This window comes from Anolis carolinensis, chromosome 5 (assembly GCF_035594765.1).
Source record: "Anolis carolinensis isolate JA03-04 chromosome 5, rAnoCar3.1.pri, whole genome shotgun sequence".
In the NCBI taxonomy this organism is placed as follows: domain Eukaryota; kingdom Metazoa; phylum Chordata; class Lepidosauria; order Squamata; family Dactyloidae; genus Anolis; species Anolis carolinensis.
The window spans coordinates 169471716-169495331 of NC_085845.1; the positions used below are offsets into that span (position 1 = coordinate 169471716).

Here is a 23616-nt window from a genome sequence, read left to right on the forward strand (position 1 = left end):
TGTTCAAATTTGGGCATATTGAGTATTCGAGCCAAATTTGGTCCAGATACATCATTGTTTGAGTCCATAGTGCTCTCGGGATATAGGTGAACTACAACTTCAAAATCAAAGTTCAGTGCCCACCAAACTCTTCCAGTATTTTCTATTGATCATGGGATTTCTGTGTGCCAAGTTTGGCTCAATTCTATCGTTGGTAGAGTTCCGAATGCTCTTTGATTGTAGGTGAAGTATAAATCTCAGCAACTACAACTCCCAAATGACAAAATCAATCCCCCCACCCCACCAGTATTCAAATTTGTCATATCGGGTATTTGTTCCAAATTTGATTCAGTGAATGAAAATACATCCTGCATATCAGATATTTACATTATGATTCATAATAGTAGCAAAATTACAGTTATGAAGTAGCAACGAAAGTAATTGTATGGTTGGGGGTCACCACAGCATGAGGAACTATATTAAAGGAAGGTTGAGAACCACTGTTCTAGACTCACACATTGGATATACTCATCTTTCTCCTGGGCATCTGTAGGAGGCAGAAGCAAAAACCTTTTGCTAATAATTTATTTAGTGCTATTTATTAATTATGCATGTATGGATCTGTCTATGTTTTTATATCTTTATTCTGTAAATCTGGGCACAAGCAATAGATTGGTGTTGCAATTTAGCCAAAATAACTCCATAAGGAAGAAACCAAAGTGATGTGAAGAAAAGGGAGAAAACCGGTGGTTTTATGTACTAATTGTGCTGCTGAGAAATCCGTACCCACAAGCACTTCAAAATCACAATATTTATGAGGAGAAATTATCTGAGATTACATCAATTCCATGATACGTTTTCATCACTATTCCACAGTTTTACTACTGCTCGTTAAATAAAACATGTTCTATTTTGCTATCTTGCTGTATTGTTGTCAGGGATTCCCATGGGGATTTCCATTCACATTCCTCAGCCCCTGGTTCCCAGAGTCCCCTCATTTCCACCAAGTGGGGAACTGGGGTGTACCATGGTTTGGCATTTGTGTGGCTATTCAGAGCACTAGAGGTCTGCCCAAGGCATTCTGTCACTGGGAGAAATACGGTAAGTATTTGTTGGTAAACTTTCAGGGTGAGTGAGAATAAATTGAGGCACCCACCATAAATTCAAGTGTTGGCCATTTTCTTTCTTTGGATACTTCCTACTCTCCCTATGTTCAATTGTTTGATTTCGTTTGGTTTTACATTATCATGATGTCTGTTAGCCACCAGCCAATGCACATTCAATAGTTTGGCAACTTTTGCTTTGTTTTATGCTTTGTTAATTCAGACACTCTTCTCCACATCCCTATAGTCAGTATCCTATCTGATGTGGGTGGACTTGGGCAAGTTATCTACTTCCTAAAAGCAGGATGCCCATTTAGGACCTTGGAGTAACATCCTTAATGATCAGCCCAGCTGCAGATTTTTCAAATATAAACATATCCCAACTTTCGTTTACCTATTTGGTATTTATATGGTTACAAGGCTAAACCTCAATGTTAATTTATTTTGAAACTTCTAATGTGCATATGCTCCTGTCAGAGCCTTTATGATTGACCAATGGTGCTGCAAATCATGTAGTTTTGTCTACATGCACTATATGTACACACTCTTGTTTCCATTGCTGCTGTTGTAGTTGCAAAATTCTGGTATGGTCTTGGACTAGGAAGTGATCCATGGGAGTGACACCATGAGTTATCACACTGGATGTCAACAATCCTAGTGCCACCCCTTGGGCACACACCAACCTCACTTGGCAGATGCAACCTCACACAGGAGTTCACACTGTAATGGGCATCTTATCCCAGCATGGCTACTAGTTCTTCCAACAAGTAGGCTGAAACAGGGATTGATTGGTAGGTAGGATAACTCATAAGGTGAATCTATGTCAGCATTTCAAGTTAAGATGTAACTAACGCAGAGCTTATTGCAACAAAGGGGGCTTTGTCCTCTGTGCTCGTCCCCCCTCCCAAACTTCTTCCCTCATACCATTGCCTTTAAGCATATATAGTCTTTTTTTGGTGATATGATTGTGATATCAGTTCAGTTAAAATGTATATCTGGTTAAGGACAGGCACTGTTGAACCATGGAAAATGAATTTGAAGACATAAGTATTTTTCTATTGTTGGCATCAGAACTTGAAGGAATTTTTCACCAGAAGAATGGGTAATGAACGCCGTGTTTATCATGCACTCCATCCAGTAGATCCCTTCCCTTTTCTATTTTACTTTCTCCACAAAAGTGATTAGAATTATCCAAAAAATTGACAGCAGACAGCAAACTGAGCTGTCTGCTGTTTCACATTTAACATCAGATGTATTGAACATTTGATGTATGAAATATGTTGGTTACATGGGATCTAAAAAGTGGGTTCCATGCATTCATGGAAGATTGAAATCTAGAAACAGTTGCTTTCCATGCTGATGAAAAATGACTAAATGGGGCCCGTGTGTTCACATGCATTATCCCTCAGCCATTGCAGTGTTCTGCATAATAAATAAATTGACCTTATTACTAAACAATTGTTTGAGGGGGTTGTAGCCTAAATATCCATTGATGGTGGACAAAACAGGAAAGGACGATCCTTCCTTCTTCTGCTGTGCACTTGAGGAAAATGCACCCTACCCATCACAGAGGCTATAGTTGGGTGAAGAATATTTTTATTGCATCCATAAAAGCTGTTTCTGCATAGACATGACTCTCATTAAGACTGTCTTCATAACTTGATAGGCAACTTGAAGGCCCAGATCCAGGGGAGAGAAGGGATCATACACTTTCCACATCTTCACATTTTATTACTCTTCCCAATTCTCCTCACTTGTAATTAAATTAAAAATAAACAAGGACAAATGCAGGGATCACAATAGCCATTATGGTTGATTTGACCCTCAGAGAAAAAGAGAGAGCTTACACAGAAACCCTTGACGTCACAAGATATAAACACCTTCTTCCAGATGTTTAATTGTTAAGAAACAATCGCTGTCACTTCTTCCAAAAGCCTTGTAAGGTAACAAATTATCCTATCTACATTTTACTGTTTCTTTAACTCTGACACATTCCCCACTTCCCCATATAAACATCTGTAAAAATGGTGTGTGTATTAGCACTGCATGTGCAAGTGTTATGAAATCAGGGTGTTTTGTACAGTCTATGGCATCTTGGAATAGAAGAAATATGGTAACTCTATCAGTGTTTTATTGAAAGAAGCATAAAAGAATTATCACATTATCTTTTATCTGGGTAAGCTTTAAAAGGTGGCTACAAATCTATTTAAAATAATCTGGCCAGCATACATATTACTGTAAACTGTAAAATGGATTAAAGAAGTTCAAGAAGATTTCTTAAATACATTCTATGGCAACATCCTGAAACAATGCTCACAGTAAGCTCTGTGCTGATTAAAATCAACTCTCCTGTTCAATTAGAGGAGTGTAAGGCTTCTCTCACAGCTATGTCATGTTCCTTCTGTTGCTACATTTCTTTTGTTACACTTTGGCATCACTCACTCCTCCTGACCTAGGTGATATGACAAATGAGGACAATATCCATCTTTGTTTCAATATGAAGTTGGATAATGAATGCTATTTTCCATGCAGCGTAAATATGGAATTCCCCAGAATACTAAATCATCATCATCATCATCATCATCATCATCATCATCATCATCATCATCATCATCATCATGTGTACCATTTGCATATTATACAAACTGAGGAACTGGAAGGAAGGAAATTTAACCCAAATTAGCAAATTCCTTTCAAAATAAGGTGCAGGGGCTCCATAGGCTTTGTTTTGCTCTAATTCTTATCCAGTGAGAAAGAAAAACAGCAGCTTGGTGAGTGTTGGAAAAGAATGGAAACCATGCTGGAGTGGGGACAGAGTAATGAAATTGAAGGCAGCTCTCCTTTCACTAGAGACAAGTTGGACAAAATAGGTGGAGGGTCGAGAACTGCCAACATCCTTTCTTTGAATGATGGCCCTGATTTTTCCAGTTGAAGGAGAAAATAAGTGAAGCCTTTTAAAAATTTGATAGTGGATGTCAGGATATTGTTTCCCTCAATATATTTTTATTCAGAGCAAGAAAATCCAAAGAAAATTCAAAACATTTTCACCATTTTGTTTCCTGTACTTGTACTTCCTCTAGCAGAGGATTGTTGCTTTGTTGCGGTGCTAGAACTTGAGCACCTCAATAATGCCACAAGCGAAACCATGAAGGGACACTCAAGATGGGAAGGCCATGTTTAAAATCTTGAAAGAGGATGTTGTCAAGGTGATGCATGCCATATGCCAGCAAATATGGAAAACACAAGAATGGCCATCAGATTGGAGAAATTCAACTTATATCCCTATATCAAAAAAGGTGTTGGGAAACACTGAAGAATGCTCAAACTTTTGTGCAGTGGCAGTTATTTCACATGCCAGTAAGATCATGCTCAAGATCCTACACGGCAGATTCCAGCAATACATGGAGCAAGAGTTGCCAGATGTACAGTCTAGGTTTAGAAAATGCAGAGGAATGAGAGACCAAATTGCCAATATCTGCTGGATAATGGAGGAAACCAGGGAGTTTCAGAAATACATATATTTCTGTTTTATTTACTATTCTAAAGCTTTTGACTGTATGGATCATAATAAATTGTGGCAAGTTCTTGGTGGTATGGGGATACCAAGTCACCTTGTCTGTCTCCTGAGGAATCTGTATAACAACCAAGTAGCAACAGTAAGAACAAACCACAGAACAACAGACTGGTTGAAGATTGGGAAAGGAGTACGGCAGGGCTGTATACTCTCACCTTACCTATTCAACTGATATGCAAAACACATCAGGCAACATGCGCGGCTTGATGTCTCCAAGGCTGGAGTTAAAATTGCTGAAGGAAACATTAACAACCTTAGATATGCAGATGATACCACTTTGATGGCTGAAAGCAAGGAGGGGTTGAGGAGCCTTATATCCAAGGTGAAAGAAAAAAGTGCCAAAGCTGGGTTGCAGTTAAACATAAAAAAACAGAATTATAGCAATTAGACTGATTGATAATTGGAAAATAGAGGGAGAAGATGTTTACTTCTTGGGAGGAGAGCAATGACCAACCTCGCTAAAATAGTGAAGAGTAGAGACATCACACTGCAACGAAGATCCTCATAATTAAAGTAATGGCATTCCCTGTAGTAATCTATGTATGCGAGAGCTGGACCATAAGGAAGGCTGAGCAAAGGAAGATAAACGCTTTTGAACTGTGGTGTTGGAGGAAAATTCTGAGAGTGCCTTGGACTGCAAGAAGATCCAACCAGTCCATCCTCCAGGAAATAATGCCCAACTGCTCAAGGATATTAGAGGCAAAGATGAAGTACTTTGACCACATAATGAGAAGACAGGAAAGCTCGGAGAAGATAATGATGTTGGGGAAAATGGAAGGAAAAAGGAAGAGGGGCCGACCAAGGGCAAGATGGATGGATGTTATTCTTGAAGTGAGTGGCTTGAGCTTGAAGGAGCTGGGGGTGGCCACGACTGACAGGGAGCTCTGGCGTGGGCTTTTCCATAGGTCACGAAGAGTCGGAAGAGACTGAACGAATAAACAACAAAACATGTACCTCTCAGCTTATTTCAGATATTATCTAGGAATGGCACACATCTGGAATGGCACTGGATTGACAGTTATGGCATATACTCTTTCATCTGTAGGTCTGGGAGAGTTTTTGGGGCTGCACAAGGTGAAATGTTGCAATATGCTAGTGAAGAAGATGAAGAGCTCAGCTTTTGCCAATTGTTCTCCTGGGCAGGCATGGCGACCTATGGAAAGAAGAAGGGAAATGTTTTGTGCAGGAGAAAACAAGTGAGAATACCACTGAATGCATGTCTCTTGTTCTATTAGTTCTCACCTAAGAAATATATAGAAATACAGCCTGGTGTGGTGGTTTTCATCAAGGGCTACTTTAGCCTTATGGTTACCTTCAAAGGGCCCTTGGATCCATGGATGGAAAATCCATTGATACAGAGTGTCAAATATAATTTTTTTCACACAGTGATCCATGCCCTTTCATTTTTCATCCAGTTTGGGTCCCCAGATGTTACTGAATGACAACTAAAATCATTTCAGATTATCTGCCATGTGAATTAAATTAAATCTCCACAATCCTGACTAAATAGAATAAACGGCAGCCTTCTAGATCATGCTGTATCACAAATCACATCAGCTCTAGTCATGATGTCTAATGATGCCAGGAGGGCCACATTAAATGACAGATTCAGCCTGAAGGCCTTGAATTTGATACATGTGGTCTAGGACACTGGGAAACCAGGGTTCAAATCCCCTCTGGGCCATGGGGACCCACTGAGTGACTTTGAGCAGGTCACATTCACTCAGCCTCAGAGGAAGACAAGGCCAACCACCCTGAACAAATTCTGCCAGCTTACTAGAACCCCGTGATCAATCTGTCATAAGGTAGAAATGATTTGAAGGCATACAACGCAACAGGGACTACAGAGCTTCTTTCAGAAGAGTGAAAATACAAATTAGAATTAAACTCATATTATTTTCATCCTGTGCTAAGCTTGTTAAGTACAGGTCATTGCTGGATTGAGTTCAGACTCAGATCAGAGAATCTTAGAAGTGGAAGAAAATGTCAGGACCACACTGGTAATACTGGCAGAATGCAATTCAATTGTGTACTTTTTATATGAGGATGCTTGCATCTACATTATGCTTTCTTTTCTCAAGAAAACGGATTTTGACAAATATTATTCTTGATTTTCTACATTTTACAAAATTGACAACTGATGCTTTTAAGGTATCTTCATCCTTCTTTTAAATTTACCTATAGAAAAAGGCAGGAAGGCCTCTCGCTTGACAAGCTGCCCATTTGCATCCAGAAAGTTCTCTGGGTAAAATTCATGTGGTTTCTCCCACACAGTTTCATCCTTCAGCACAGAAGACAAATTAGTGAAGACAATGGTATCCTAATATGAGACAGAAACAAAGATGTTTACAATTCTGTGGTTACATTGATGTTACCTGACACTTCCTTTATCACTATTTAACATGATGACAATAATAAATAATAATATGCAGAGCTTTAATAAAAAGATTGTTTGGTTTTCTGTACACCAGAGAGCTTATGGAGATACTTGTGGTCATCTTGGTCAGCAATCAGTGAAGTGAGTAAAGGCATCATTTTGATGAGAGGATGTTAGAGAGTCTTGCATAGTAAGCTGGCATCTGATTTATATCACTAGGGCATGGCACTTTCTCTGAACCAGTCCAACTGCTCATATGGACTTATCAGATGGCTTTCATCTGTTTCTGTGCACTTCAAAGACAATTCAAACACGGACTCCCACAGAGCCTGTCAAAAGACATAGGACTACTTTTGGTTGTTGCTTGTCTCTGCAGTGTGGGAGGATTTCAAGCTGGGTACAAAATGACTCCAGTCCATTGCATGCATGTAGAAATGCCTAAAAATTGGTATCTGCCTGCGGGATAGGATGTGGTTGATTTCTCTGTTAAACTGGATTTTATGACGTGCTCCTCCATAATACGTCTGTGCATTCGTGGTTTAAAGACATTGAAAAAAGTGTTTAAAAAATGTTCTGGTCTCTTCTAGAGCAGTGGTTGCCAACCTTTTTTTGACCAGGGACTACTTTAGCAGGGACCACTTGACCAGGGACTACATTCCAACTTTAGTACCAAAAGGGTTATGAATCAGTTTTTGGTCAGCTTTAGATTCGGTTTGGCTATTTGGACTGCTGATTCAGAAAATTGGATTGGATAGACCACATCAGCTCTAGTTTCTGATACAGAACATATGCCATTCAGTAGCCGCCACCTGTTCGCCCACAGAAAACCATATTTAATAATATAAGGCTGATGTGGTAGTAGTAATCTTTCGGTGGTAGTCAGTGTCTCCCCTCCTGACATCCCCGTTGCCTTGGCACTATAAGAGAGTTTGGCAAGACCATTTGCTCTCGTTGCTGCAAGGTTTCGAGGCAATGAAGTAGTAATGGTGAGACCACAGACCATATTTTCATTCTTGTGGACCACTGGTGGTCCACGGATCACAGGTTGGGAACCACTGCTCTAGAGACAGGCCACCATATTCAAAGGAGTGGTAAGTGGAGAAAAAATTCCATTGAAATGAGTATTAAAAGTGGAGGAATTCAAAGGAGGAAAGATCATGGCAAAAGGAGCTAAAACTGTGCTGGTCTACTCAAGAGAAGGAATTCAAAGTGAAGAGGGGAAGATCCCATTGAGAGAAATGCTTTATAACTGTGACATGGGAGGAGACATTGCTAGCCTGTGTGGTGGGAAATTCAGAGGATGATTGAGCTAGAAATGGGAGGAGGCGATCCTGTGTGATGGTGGAGAGTAAATTCCCCATCTTCTTTAAACATCATGCAAATAAGACAATTTCACCCGCTTTCATCCCCAAATGGGATGAAGCCCTGTGTCGTGGTTTACTCCAGTTTCTTGGGGAAAATTCAGAGTAAGCCAAGACTTTCGTTGATATGGCTCAAGCTGCTAAACACAGCCTTGGCCCATATTATTCTGAATGAGCTTGGTGGGTCATGCAGCTGCAAAAGAGTTGATTTTTTTCTTCTACAAGCTGAACGTATCCAGTTCTTTAAAGCCACTCCCCATAGGGCATGGCTTCCAAATATTTCACCAACTTGATTGTTTCCTAGACATGTTCCAGCTTGTGAATATAATACTATCCCTGCAGTGTTCAGAACTAGACACAATATTCCAGACCGAGGTAGACGATTACTTCCCTCAGTCCAACACTTTATTGCTGAAGATGCAGCCAACAATCACATTGATATTGCTGGCTGCCACATCACACTGCTGACTCATGTTGAACTTGTGGTCAAATGTGAACTAACAGCCTAAGTCAGCCCCTAACTTTTCCCCCTCAGGTTGTTAGGAATTTTTGGAGATGAAGTCCAAAACACCTGGAGGGCCCAAGTTTGCCCATGCCTGAGATAACTCCAAGGACAGAGGAGACTTTGCTTCAAGTATAAAAACCAAGAAAGAAAAAACACAGAAATTGATTAAGCAAAGACTATCTTCATAGCAATCTAACATCCCTCTTTAGGGATTTTTAACCAGGAGTTTGATAGAATTTGGAATTTAAACCTTTTCATTATTTATAAAAGTCTTTGTTGACTATCGCTATATAAGAATCAACTCTGTACCCTGTGAGGCCAGTGCACCATTTAAAAAGATAGCTTGCGAGGGCAGAAAAATTGTAATCAATCTTTTTGCAATTGATGCATAAAATAGCATATATTCCAAGAAGACTTCGAGCCAGTTTTCAAAATATAGTATGCCAGTGAATCTATTGATTCTGGTTCTGGCTTATTTAGAGTATCAAGCTGTGACACATGACCAATCAAATTCTGATTTAATAAATATTTGTTGCATAAAATAGATATATTTGGGACTGTACCTTAGGTATGATGAACTTGCCAATTTCAGTATCTTTTTGTGCCACATAAGGAATCGTATATGGTGCAATATCCGCCCAACGCTGGATTTCATAGATAACAGCAGTAGTATAAGGCATATTTGGCTGGTCCTCCATTGTGGGTGATTTTGTTCTGCCGATCACTGCATCGATTTCATCCTGGACTTTTTCTGCAAATGTTAATTAATTTAAAACAATTACACTGTGATCCTATTCTCCATGAGATGGGTTCAAGGCCTATAGAACATACTAGATCTCACATTTGAGAGAAATATGTAGGATTTCACTATTAATATGTAGCAAATCTTTCCCATCCTTCCTCCAATAAGTATCTTAGTATGGTATTCTTAGTCATATTTGTCACCAAAGACGTAAACACTTCGGGCAGCAGTAAATGCGTAAGTGCTGGAAAATAATTTTCCCCCAAACATCCACTGATTGCTCCTAGTTATTTCAGTAAAGTGGAATAGGAGGTGGGACAGTAAGGACTGTCCCTTGCCTCAAACGTCATTTAGTCTACAAAAGGAGCCCCCGGTGGCACAATGGGTTGGAGCCTTGTGCCGGCAGGACTACTGACTGAAAGGTTGGCAGTTTGAATCCAGGGAGCGGGGTGAGCTCCCGTTTGTCAGCTCCAGCGCCTCATGCGGGGACATGAGAGAAGCCTCTCACAGGATGGTAAAGCATCCAGATGTCCTATGGGCAATGTCCTTGCAGATGGCCAATTACAGTTTCTCAAGTCACTCCTGACATGAAAAATGTCTAAAAAAGCTATTGTCTTACAATGTAAACTAAATGAAGTTTAAGAGCCCAACATATTCTCTGAAATGTCATGACTGTTCCCAGTCACTCCGCTCAGCTGGATCCAATGAAACTGGAAATTTTTATTTATTTATTTTTTTACAATATTTATATTCTGCCCTTCTCACCCCAAAGGGGACTCAGGGCAAATCACAATGTACATATACATGGCAAACATTCAATGCCATTAGATATACAACATACAGACAGAGACACATAGGCTATTTAACATTTTCCAGCTTCCGGCTTCATGAGGGTATGCTCGATTCCGGCCACAGGGGAGCTGCTGCTTCATTATCCACTGTGACTCTGAGTCCTTGATGGAGTACTTCCTCATTCTTCCACACCCACGATGCTGGATGTTTTAATGGTGACGTAAATTAGTTAAATTAGCCTCCCCGCATAAGCGATCCTTAAATTTTCTTTTGGGTTGCTTAGGTAAACAATGAGCTAGGCTATTTAATGGTTGGGCACTCAATCCGACCTGGGCTGGTTTCGAACTCATGAGCTCTCGGTCAGTAGTGATTTATTGCAGCTGGCTACTAACCAGCCGCACCACAGCCCAGCCCTGGATTTATATGGGTTCATAATTAATTAACTAAACCTGTTGGTGCCATTGTCCATGGAATGCTGCCATAAGGACACCACGAGAAAGCATAAAGTCAGAAACCACTGGATAATAAAAAAGAAAAAAGTTTTTTTAAAAAAATTCAAGAAAATGTCTGGACAAAGAAAACATGGGTTGAACATATTCCAGTAATATTCAATATTGTTTGAGGCATTTATCTTGGTCAGAGGGGAAATTCTGTAACAGCCTATTTAGAAAGGAAAGATTTTAAATTAGGCTCGATAACAAAGCTTATAAAATTTGTAGTCTAACTACAGCTAAACTATTTATTTATGTATTTATTGAGACGTATACTCTGATGTTCATTATAGAATCATAGAATCATAGAATAGTAGAGTTGGAAGAGACCACATGGGCCATCCAGTCCAACCCCCTGCTAAGAAGCAGGAAATCGCATTCAAAGCACCCCCGACAGATGGCCATCCAGCCTCTGCTTAAAAGCCTCCAAAGAAGGAGCCTCCACCACGGCCCCGGGGAGAGAGTTCCACTGTCGAACAGCCCTCACAGTGAGGAAGTTCTTCCTGATGTTCAGGTGGAATCTCCTTTCCTGTAGTTTGAAGCCATTGTTCCGTGTCCTAGTCTGCAGGGCAGCAGAAAACAAGCTTGCTCCCTCCTCCCTATGACTTCCCTTCACGTATTTGTACATGGCTATCATGTCTCCTCTCAGCCTTCTCTTCTGCAGGCTAAACATGCCCAGCTCTTTAAGCCGCTCCTCATAGGGCTTGTTCTCCAGACCCTTAAATAAGACCCTTAAATAAGGTCCATAAATTATGCAAATAAGGTCCTTATTGCACGTGGGGGGCAAACTGGCATTGAAGCAGGTCCATCATCTTTGGTTTTGACCCCCATTGCGTGCCACTGTACACATTTTTATTTAATATTTTACAGTAATATTTGCTGTTTCCTCAAATTAACAATCGCTGAAAGTGCAAAATTGACATTATTTTCAAAATTAAAAAATTACAGAGAAGGTGAAGTTATGAGGGATTGCAGAAGAATTATTATGTGAGCACAAATCAGTCCAATTGCCCAAATGGAGAGAGGTGTTATACTTGCAAGTATGTTTCTGGCATCAGAGATAGCATAACTACATTGGAATAATGGCTTCGTGTGATAAAGTCCTAATTCCCTTCATGAAAAAGGTAAAGGTTTTCCCCTGACATTAAGTCCAGTTGTGTCCAACTCGGGGGGGGGGGGGGTTGATGCTCATCTCCATTTCTAAGTCGAAGAGCTGGCATTGTCCAAGGTCATGTGGCCGGCATGACTGCATGGAGCACCGTTACCTTCCCACAACACCTATTGATGTACTCACATTTGCATGTTTTCGAACTGCTAGGTTGGCAGCAGCTGGGGCTAACAGTGGGAGCTCACCCCGCTCCCCAAATTCGAACCTGCAACCTTTCGGTCCGCAAGTTCAGCAGCTCAGCGCTTTAATCCGCTGCACCACCAGGGGCTCCTCCCTTCATGAACTTCTTTTTTTATCAATTAATTTTTATTGCTTTTCAAGTGCTATTTACAACGAAAGCTAGGAAAACAATGCAGTGGAGAATAAAGTTGAGTGAGTGAAAGCTAGTAATAAAGCATATAAGATTAAGTAAGAAACAAGATTTAACAAAAATGGAAAAAATAAATAAATAAAAAAAACAGGTCCTATTGACCTCTTGAGAAGTTTTGTGATTCACATCTTCAATGTCCATTTTAATGTCCAGTTGAATTTTCCTGATTGTTTATCTGTCATATCTCTGAAAGATCAATAATGAATGTGTTTCCACTCTTTTGAATAAAGTCTCTGAAGCTTGACCAGTCCGTTTTCTTTTTTGCGTCTCTTAACTTCTGTGTTAAAATTTCCATTTTTATCAGATCTAATAGTTTTTAAATCCATTCATTCATGGAGGGTATCTTGTTTTGTTTCCAAACTTTAGCTAGTACTATCCTAGTTGCTGTGCCCATTAGGAAGAGCATATTATCCTGATTTTTGTTCAGTTCCCTTCATGAACTTCTGATTTAATTCACTTATATACCTTTTCTAGCCATAGCATCCATCCTATTCTTATGCCATAACAGCCAAATTACTCAAAAGCAGAGAAAATTTATTCTGGTGGTGGTCATTTCATTAGACCACACTGATAGATAATGCTACTTCAGACATGAAACTTGAAATCACCTGCACCAAAATAGTAAAATCATCACCACCAAAATAATTTTTAAAATGCTCTGATATAAAGTTCCATGGATGGAAACCTCAAAGTTTCCAAGAAGGTCACATAGACAAAGTGAATGCCTTGGTAGTCTACTAGAGCCTACATTTTCCTCAGTGACGTTTACTTACTCTGGATGTCAGGATGAAGGATCATGCAGAGAAGTCCCCAGCGCATGGTGGCCGCTGTGGTTTCAACGCCAACCCCAAGCATCTCACACAGAAGAACAACCAGGTTTGGTTCATTGAAGCTGCTCTCAGGATTCCCTTTAGCCTAGAGGAAATTAAACAAATCAGCAAAGTGTGTTTAAATGGCACGTGTGTTTATTTGTGCGATAATGCTGCATGTTACTTGTCATTACAAAATGCACTGGGGCAAAGAAAAGGCACTGGGAAAACAAAAACTATTATTTTTTGTATTGAAACATTACAATGAGTACATAAGCAGACCTTAGAAGCATTTGTTTGAAGACTAACACATTTACATTGAACTGAGACATGTTATCATTAGCCATTTAATTAATAATTACACATTGTGGTATATGCAGAGCTTAGAAAAAGAATCATTTTAGAAGTTCAGTTGCTGTGTGTTTTTCAGGCTATGGGGTCATGTTCCAGTAGCATTCTCTCCTGACATTTCACCTGCATCTGTGGCTGGCATCTTCAGAGGTCTGCTAGAGGTGAGGCAAACGGAGTTTTAGTAGTTATTATTTTAATGGAACAGCGCCATCTAGTAGCAGAGATGCTACTTGTGTGGAAAACATTATATTTTAATAATTCTAACAAGTTGAATAATATTTTGTGTGACTTTAGCTTTTTTTGGGGGGGGGAGCAATTTGGGATGGCTTAAGTGGATCACTTTTTTTAAAATCATGAAAATTACTAAAACATTACTCAACCTGTTGTAATTATTGTTGTTAGAATGATTTAAAATAATGCTTTGTACACAAGTAGCATCTTCGCTACTAGATGGCACTGTTCTATTAAAACAATAGGTAAAGGTAAAGGTTTCCCCTGACGTTAAGTCCAGTCATGTCTGACTCTGGGGGTTGGTGCTCATCTCCATTTTTAAGCCGAAGATCTGGCATTGTCCATAGACACCTCTAAGGTCATGTAGCCGGCATGACTGCATGGAGCGCCGTTACCTTCCCGCTGGAGCAGTACCTATTGATCTACTCACATTTGCATGTTTTTGAACTGCTAGATTGGCAGGAGCTGGGGCTAATAGCGGCTTGAACCTGGGATCTTTCGGTCAGCAGCTCAGTGCTTTAACACACTTTGCCACTGGGGCTCCTTTCAAAGGGTAGCATTATATAAAAATGACTGTTTTGCGCTGTACTGAATTTCAGCTTACTTTGATGGGATACAGCAAGCTGACATCACTATCAGCTGATTGAATAAATACCTTGGTGAGATTTATTCTGGAACATTGGCTTCTTTGTCAGGCTCTGCCTAGTGGCCTGGATCTCCCTACCCATGACCGCTCTACATTGCTCTATTTCAGTACTATGGTCAACCTCCGCTGGAAGTCAACGGGAGGACTGAGAGGGATACTCTCAGGTTTTAAAAAGTGTGATTTTATTAACAATTATTCCACTTTCATGTGGGCTGCATCCCAATCTACTGTGAAAGTGGAGGGACTGCTGTTTGTTCCTTTAAACCTGACACAGTGGATGTTTCAGGATTACGTATATTAGTGACCACAGTTAACCAGTTTCTTCCACGAACAGGGAAAATGGATCTCCCGATGAATATGGGTCTCTCTGCATAGCACTTGCACTTTCACAGATTGGTGATTGAATTTACCTTTTCCCTTTGGATGATCATTATCTTTCAGCAGATCTATCTATATGCTGATCTCCTCTCATAGGTTAAAAATGTCCAGTTGGTTTTGCTTCCTTATTCTCTAAGTGCAGTATACCTTCAAAAATCCCCAGAACCACCCCCATTGGTCAAAAGTTGATCAAAACAGAAAGAGCGAGTGAGTGAGCAGTCTCACTTTTTATTTATTTATTTATTTATTTATTTACAGTATTTATATTCCGCCCTTCTCACCCCGAAGGGGACTCAGGGCGGATCACATTATAACACACATAGGGCAAACATTCAATGCCCATAGACACATCAAACAGAGACTGAGAGACACACACGCAGAGGCAAGTTAACCTTCTTCTGAGGGGATGTTCGATTCTGGCCACAGGGGGGAGCAGCTGCTTCATCATCCACACTGACGGCACTTCCTCATTCCAGGTCGTAAATTAGTTAATCTTGCCTCCCCACTTATAAGTGGTACCTTATCTCCTACTTGATAGATGCAACTATCTTTCGGGTTGCTAGGTCAGCAACGAGCAGGGGCTATTTTTTATTTTTTTTAATTGACGGGTGCTCACCCCGCCACGGGCTGGCCTCGAACTCATGACCTCATGGTCAGAGTGATTTAAGGCAGCTGCTCAACAGCTGCGCCACAGCCCGGCCCACTTTTGATTTCAATTTCAACCCATTTGGGGACAGTGTTATATCTTTCAGCTTTTTACTTTTGCAATGTTTGGCAAACTGCTGTGTTCTAGCATTTTGTTGAGCCATTTTGAGAAGCTTAGGAGCTGAAATGTGATATATTTGGAAATGGGGTTGGTGGCAATTTTAGAGATAGTATTATAGAGTTCTAGTTTCTGTAATTTTACTGGTTGGGCACAAAGTGAAAATTCTTTTAATCACGTTGGTAAGAAAGGCTTAATCTGGGCCTTAAAGAGATGAGCGGATGTCCCAGGCATGGGCAAACTTCAGCCCTCCAGGTGTTTTGGACTTCAACTCCCACAATTCCTCAGCCGTGACTGAGGAAGGAAAGGAAAAGGCCCAAGGCTGTTAGGTATTGTGGGAGTTGAAGTCCAAAACACCTGGAGGGCCAAGGTTTGCCCATGCCTGGGATATACTAACAAAGGAGGTCTAGCTGTTTTTCTATCAAGTCCTTTACCATTACTACCAGTATAATTTACAGAGGATTTTTTTTAAATCACGAATTAGTTGAAACCAAAAACTTTAAAACAAATTCCAGAGTGTCCATAAGCATCTTCCTACCTTTTCTATCTCTTCCAAAAATGCATCAGTCAAATCTCTTGGACAGGTTGGGTCTCTGGTTTTCTTATGTTCATTTATAATCTCAATTATAAAAGCTCTGTAAGCTTCAAAGGTTTGCTTAACTTTATGATGAGGTCCAGGAATATAGGAGAACCAGGATCCTAGAAATATAAACTGGCATAGGAGCAAAGAAGAAACACGTAAGAATTTTTTAAAATTCAAAAGTAAGTATTAGATATTTCACTTGAAATGGAAATGCATTACTATTCCCTTCAACATTTCACAGACAAAACCCTAAGGCACTTAATGCGGAATGTAGGGCCCTCCAAAAACAACAAAACCACAGCAACTGTCATAATTATCACCTTGTCATCTTCATAATCTAATATGGATCAAAAAGATGGATCGTGGAAAAGGTCCATCTTAACCTTCTTAACTCTGATAATTTTCTGATTAAAAGCATACAGCCAATCTGAACAACTGACAAGACTAGAGCTTTTCCCTCACCTCTAGAAACACTCAGTAATGATAGTTACTGAATTTAACAGGCTCCTTTAAATATGCTTTCTCTTAAAGATGCTACTAGATTCCTTCCCCCTTCCCTTTTTCATACAGTTAGTAATATAGGCAGTTACTCTTCCTCCCCTTTTTATCCGTTTCTCATTTCTACCCTACCAGTTCAAGCTTTTTTTGTATATCATTTATCAAAGGATGTATACACAGGCTATCTGATATTTCTACTTTTAAGACAACTCATGACATAAATAGCAAAACAATTTATTCAAGTTACAAAAGATAGAAACATGTTTAAGGACCATAGTCTCTCGCTGTAATATATCAGTAACTGGGATGTTTAGTATCAATGCCAAGTCTCAAGGACATTCAAATCTCCGGAAGGGATAGTTTTGTAACTATGGTCCAATAAAGGGTGAAAGACTTCCTTGGTGAAGGCATTCTATAATTGGGCTATGGCAACTAAGAAGCCCTGTCTTGCCTGTTTCCCCAGCAAATCTGATTGGCTTTCTCCCTTTAATCCCCAATCAAACTAATGAAGATACCTGGATCAGGTTTTTGGCTACTCCCGTCAAGAGGCCTTCTGTCAAATGCATTATCTTTATGAAGTTTTCATCATTGTAATCAAAACGATCACCCAAAGCTATTAAACAGAAAATATTACCAACTGCCCTATTGACAAGGGTCTGTGGATCAAAAAGAGAGCCTGTAAGAGACAAAAACCAGCAAAAATATAGAGTTACATAGTTACACTTATTGGCATCATCTGTGTCTTGCATCTCTTTAAGTGACCATTATGCAAATATTTGGATTACAAAACAATCCAGACAAGAAAGTATTATGACTCAAGTGCCCTTAAATATTATCACAAACATTTACTTTTCCATAATGTAACACTATTTAGTTCAGGGCTATGGGTGGATGCAAATAATGTGGCTCCTTTTTGTGATAATGAAATCTATCTTGATGTTCTACCATCCACATATCACATATTGAGTTAGCAAAGAAAATGCTCAGATTCTGTACTCTAGAATGGGAGGTGCAGGGTGCCTATAGTATTTCATGTATTGCATGGCTTTTAAGGTAAACAGCAACTCCCATTTGAAAAAGGGCAATCATTCCCCAACCCCTGCCTCTATGCACAGTTGGGCACATTGGCTCTATGTGCCAAGTTTAGTCCAGATCCAGCGTTAGCTTGGTTCAATGCCCTCTGGATAAGGGCACACTGCAACTCCCAGATCCAAGGTCAATCACCCCCAATCCCCGCCTGTCCTGTATGCACAGTTGGCCATGTTTGGTCCAGATATGATGTTGGCTGCCTTCAGTGCTTTCTGGATCCAGGTAAACAACAACTACCATTTGAAAAGGGCAATCATCCCCCAGTCCCTGCCTGTATGCACTGCTGGGCACATTGGCTCTATGTGCCAAGTTTGGTCCAGATCCAGCATTGGCTTGGTTCAATGCCCTGTTTTATGGAGTTGCCACCATGGCTGGCCATCTAACTGGAGTTCAAACAAGAATTTGAGAAACATACCCCAAAACAAGATATTTTCATTGTGCAAATCATCGACTGAACCTTGCATTGAGTGATACATTTTCAAACTCTTCTGTCAGAAATGGTCTTGGAACAATAAAAGAAATAACAAATTTCTTCAGAAACAGTTCAAGTGCTAACAATATTTTGCAGATTAATATTAGCGTTCATGTGCCAGAAACAAAGAAAAAACGACTGACACGTTTATGTGAGACTCTTTTCATTGAGAGGCATGACAATGTATTGACATTTGTTGAACTATTTAAGCCAATTGTAGTTGCCTTAGAAGAAATCTCAGAGAACCCATGGAAAATCTCTTCTTCAGCTTCAAACTTTTTGACTGCAAATGAAAAAAGTCATTTCATTGCTAGCCTGTTTGTTTGTGAACAACTCTTCAGCCTTACTTTGCCCCTATCAATTTTTCTTCAGGAAAAAAGTCTTGATCTGGCATCTGCCATAAACCATGCTAAGTCACTGTTAAAGTCTTTAGAAATTTTGAGAGCAGATTCAAAAGATCATTTTGTAAAACTCTTTGACTTAGCATGAAGAACATCTGAAAAAATATTTCAAAGCAACTTGACTATTCCAAGACAAAGTTCAGGACAGGTGCATCGGGCAAATCCAGGGACTAATTCTGTAGAAGATTATTTCAAAGTTGTGGTGTTCATACCATGTGTTGATTCACTCATACAGAACATGACTGAAAGGTTCATGTCAACTGAAGACATTTTAACCAGTTTCCAGGTTCTCCTCTCTAAGTTTTCAGGTCTAGAGGAAGTCCACCATATGCAACAACTGTCAGAATACTTTGAAAATGATGCAGTACTTGCTTCCGTCAAGGCTGAGTACATAATGTGGTGTAATATTAAAACATCAATTAAGAAAGATACCGAGGTACTTAAAGTGTTGGAACTGTGTGACAAAACCTATCAGTCAATAAATTTCCTTTTGACTGTGTTAGCTACTCTGCCAGTAATGACATGCAGTATGGAAAGATCATTTTCAACCATGAAGAGAGTGAAAAGTGTATCTAGAAGTTTAATGACAGACCAGAGACTTAGTGGACTAGCAATGATTTCCATCCATCCGGAAATCACTATCAAACCAGAAAAAGTAATTGACAAAATGGCTGGGGAGAAGAAAAGAAGACTGTTGCTGTAAAGTAAATAATAAGTCAAAAAGTATTCTAAACATTTTGTTAATGAAAGTAAATAAATAACATTTATTATTTAAACTGTTATGTTTATTCATATCATGATCTGATCACCAGGCTCAATATATCCCATATTCACGGAGATATTGGGATAACAATACAAAAGGTTTGCTAGGGTAGATGGTCTCTCACTCAGACTCAGCCCACCCCAAATCAAAATCCTGGCTACAGGCCTGCACCCCACACAGTGTCCTTGGAATGGAGACATACCTTCTTTTGAACTGAACTCAGAGCACAAATATCGAGCTTCTTCACATATTCTCTTTTCAATTGATTTCTTCCCAACTCCAAAGTTTTTGAGACTGGACACAATGAATTTCCTCTGCTCCCTCCAACCATCGCTGCATGTTGCTACTAGGACTCCTAAAGGATATAAAAGAAATTACTGACAATTGATCACAGAATTGGAAGAGACCACAAGAGCTATCCAGTGCAGCCTTCCTGAATATCTTTTCCTGCAGTTTGGATTCATTGACCCATGTCCTAATCTTGCCTTGGAAAAGGACAAGTGTCTCACAAGGTCCACACCTATTTTTTAGTTGATTTGTATGTGGTATTACCAAGGTCTGTACCTAATATCTTAAAAAATGATCCATGCAGCCCTCTTTTCCTCTGCTCCCTTTTGTCTAAAATCAGGGATCTTGTTATACTTCGATCAGCTCTCTATCAGTTTTCCATTCTTTTTTGAATTGCAGAAATCCTAGCAAGAATGCTTTAGTCCTTTCCTGTATCCATCCTTTTAACTTCTTCAGTACTCTAATTATCAGTGCCACAGAGATTTCTCTCCTATTTTCTGTAACCAACTAACTAAATATGAAAAAGCTACTTGTTTAGATTTCTGACTGGAAACTGACTGCAGCAATTTGGGTGAACCAAAAGCTCTCAGACTGTGTGACATCTACTCAATTCCCAGTACATTCAATTTTTTTTTTACTTCTAGTATACTTCCCCTCTCCCAGAATTTTGACTTCTGCAAGAACTGAAGACTGGATGACAACCAAAAACACTCTCTCCATTTAGAGGTGTCTAGTGCAATATTTCAGTGACTTTTAGACATTTCAAACAGATTTGTTGACTCTTTGTCACAAGACTCATTGTTGATTTTGCTGTATAAGACCTAGCTAGTACCCCACACTGGGAAGGCATGGAAATGGTACTACTTTCAAGATGCCTAAGTGCTATACCCATAAGCCCTATCCAGTATAGCAAACAGTAAAGAATGCGGAGAGTTGGAATCTAACAATATCTAGAAAACTGTATGAATATCACCCTGTTTTACAAGACCATCCATCTACCTGCTACATCTTTATCTCCTTCCTTACTTGCTTCTGGAATGTTTAAATGGGTAATTCACAAAAAATAAATAAAAGAGGAGACAAGTATAGCTTTTGTCACTTCTGAATCATCACAAAGGGGGTCCTTTCCCTGCATTTCTCCTTTCCTCAATGGCTGCTGCTCTGTCAGAAAAAGATACTTTGTTTAAATCAAATGGATATCTTGTTCTGAATGAGCTGTTGTATCCTTCAATAGCAATAGGTGGTTATTTCAATTGGCATGCAACCCCTTTGCAATTACAGTAGAGTCTCACTTATCCAACACTCGCTTATCCAACATTCTGGATTATCCAACGCATTTTTGTAGTCAATGTTTTCAATACATCGTGATATTTTGGTGCTAAATTCGTAAATACAGTAATTACTACATAGCATTACTGTGTATTGAACTACTTTTTCTGTCAAATTTGTTGTATAACATGATGTTTTGGTGCTTAATTTGTAAAAGCATAACCTAATTTGATGTTTAATAGGCTTTTCCTTAATCCCTCCTTATTATCCAACATATTCGCTTATCCAACATTCTGCCGACCCGTTTATGTTGGATAAGTGAGACTCTACTGTAATAGGTTACGGGGGAGAAGAGATGGGACCCAATTTTTCTGCTCATGCATATACAGAGACCAATTTCTACCTAAATAGATACATCCCTCCTACTTTGCAAGCATTTAAGTATATCATAAATAGCCCGTTCTACCAGAGCCTGAACACTTGCCTTGGCATTTCTTTCCACGGCCCAGCATAGAGAACAGTGGGAATGGTGATCGGTCAACAAAGTTTTCAGCTTTTGGTCCATGTGCTTCCTTAACTATCTTGAACCCACTCAACATGATAATATTAATCCATCCAAACTGGAATGAAACTACTGGTCCATATTTTTTCTGCAGCTATAATATATACAAAAGAAAATGGGGGAGGAGGGGAAGAAGTCTGAAATTCAGAAAGTACAACTAAAATAGAGGACAATGCAGTAAAACTTTGCAAATTCCCAAAGATTAGATATCTTTCAACCTTGCATACTTCTACAAAGACTAGTGTTTCAGGATTAATTTAAAAGAAGGGTAAGAGAAGAGGCATCCCAAAGAGCCCCCCCCCCCTTTTGAGACAACCATCCGTAAAGAAATTGCAATGCTCTTCTTTCCCTGTACAATCAGAGTAAAAATGGTGAAAGCATGGGGAAAATTATAAATTAACAATGATGCCTAGGAATGTCAGGGAACTATGTAAAGGAGGTACAAGGAAAGCACATTTAAAGCCTTATCTGGAACTATTCCCTGTCATTCTGGCTAGTTTAGATTACGTGCAAGTAATTTAGATGAAGGCTACCACTATACTAAATTAGTTCAGTAGTCTCAACTTGAATACACCCATCTGAATAAATGGCACTTATGTGAGCCACTCCAAGTGAGATAAAAATAAAGATATTATTGTTGTTGTTGTTGTTGTTGTTGTTGTTATTATTATTATTATTATTATTATTATTATTATTATGTAAGTGTGGATTGATCAAGTTCCTACAGATTCAGAAGGTCTAACTGTAATTGGGACTGATAGTTGGCTGTAGGACATTAGTGGAAGTCTTACAGTCCTCCAGTTGTTGAGCTAGAGATTCCTGAATTCTTTACCATTGGCCATGTGTTAAGGTTGCATGATAATTACTTCTGAGATCTATGCTTGCCTGCAGTAGACTGACTTTACTGAATTTTATGAGGCCAAAAAGTTGTTCATTGTAAATAAATTCTTCAAGCAGCCAAAGGCATAACTGTATACATTGACATCACCTTATGGAGAATGTAGAAAAGGAAGTAAATAGATTACATAATTGAAAGCAGAAGATGGAAAAGCTCAATTCTCTGTAAAAACAAGACCAGGAACAGATTGAAGCACAGACCATGAACTTCTAATATTAAAAATTAGAATAAAGCAAAATAACACTAAACCAACCACTGTGCTAAAATACAACCCAAAGAACATCCCTGTAGAATTTAAAGACAATGTAACACATAGATTTGCACTATTTAGCCTAATTGAGTAGGAGCCAGGAGAAGTGTGGGCTGAAGCCTGGGATATTTTGAGAGAGGAATGAAAAACAACACAATCTACAGCAAAAAAGAAAGAGAAGCCTCAATGTAAAGAAACTCTTCAAGCAGTTAAGGTCAGACAAAAAGCAAAAATAAAAGGGACATAAATAGAGGCAGATCCCTGAATGCAACTGTTTGGCCTTTTGTGTGAAAACTACTCAGTGCAGAGGAATAGAAAGTAACAACAATAAAGGAAGAACAAGAGATAACAAGGTCCAAGAAATCAAATGAAAATTTAGTGGGGATGCTCTATGACCAGCAGGGAAACACATTACTTCAAAATTCAAACATTTGTACATATTTACAAAACAACACTCACCAACAATATTTCAAAAACAGAACAAAAACTAGGAATGTTATAGAAATGTATTATTTGTTCATTTAACATTACTTCTGAATACTTGGATAATAGCTGCTATTCCATAATGTGCATTGCTCTCAGAATTGGATGAGCTAATACTTACAGACTTGAAAAAAACAACTGGTTTTTTTCTGAGAAATAATAGTACATTTCCGAAGAAAGGCAGAGGAGTAGGTCCTGGTGGAAAGCGGTTGGGTGGCTTCCTCCGCTTCACATGATCAAACAGCAGGGAAAGGGCAAGAAACAGGAGACACATGGACAATGCTGTCAGGCCATTCCAAAAGTTTGAGACCTGGATCCACAGCCAAGAGACAGAACCTGGAATCACAGCCATTGAAGTTAATATCTTCCCTTAGTTTATTTTTTCCTCTCCAGTACTTGTGATGCAGATTTCCCTTATTC

General features: G+C 39.3%; 1 protein-coding gene across 1 annotated transcript; it reads right to left on the reverse strand.

Annotated features, from left to right (window-relative positions):
• Positions 1-2661: 2661 nt before the first annotated feature.
• Positions 2662-23616, reverse strand: LOC100558940 (cytochrome P450 2D14). The gene is made up of 9 exons (XM_008110768.3): positions 23318-23616; positions 21488-21659; positions 19649-19801; positions 17237-17397; positions 16179-16352; positions 13236-13377; positions 9463-9650; positions 6835-6976; positions 2662-5809 (listed from the first exon to the last, which is right to left on the reverse strand). The coding sequence occupies exons 1-9, from the start codon at positions 23546-23548 to the stop codon at positions 5631-5633; spliced, it is 1542 nt and encodes a 513-aa protein (XP_008108975.2). The 5' UTR covers positions 23549-23616; the 3' UTR covers positions 2662-5630.

What these genes read in the sequence shown, in the direction of transcription:
- LOC100558940 (XM_008110768.3), bottom strand. Translation starts at nt 23,548, where the DNA reads ATGGCTGTGATTCCAGGTTCTGTCTCTTGGCTGTGGATCCAGGTCTCA. An exon ending in TAGCCAAAAACCTGATCCAG is followed by an intron (nt 16,353 to 17,236) that starts GTATCTTCATTA and finishes CTCCTATGCCAG; the next exon opens with TTTATATTTCTAGGATCCTG. An exon ending in CTTCCTGCCTTTTTCTATAG is followed by an intron (nt 5,810 to 6,834) that starts GTAAATTTAAAA and finishes TTCTTTCCATAG; the next exon opens with GTCGCCATGCCTGCCCAGGA.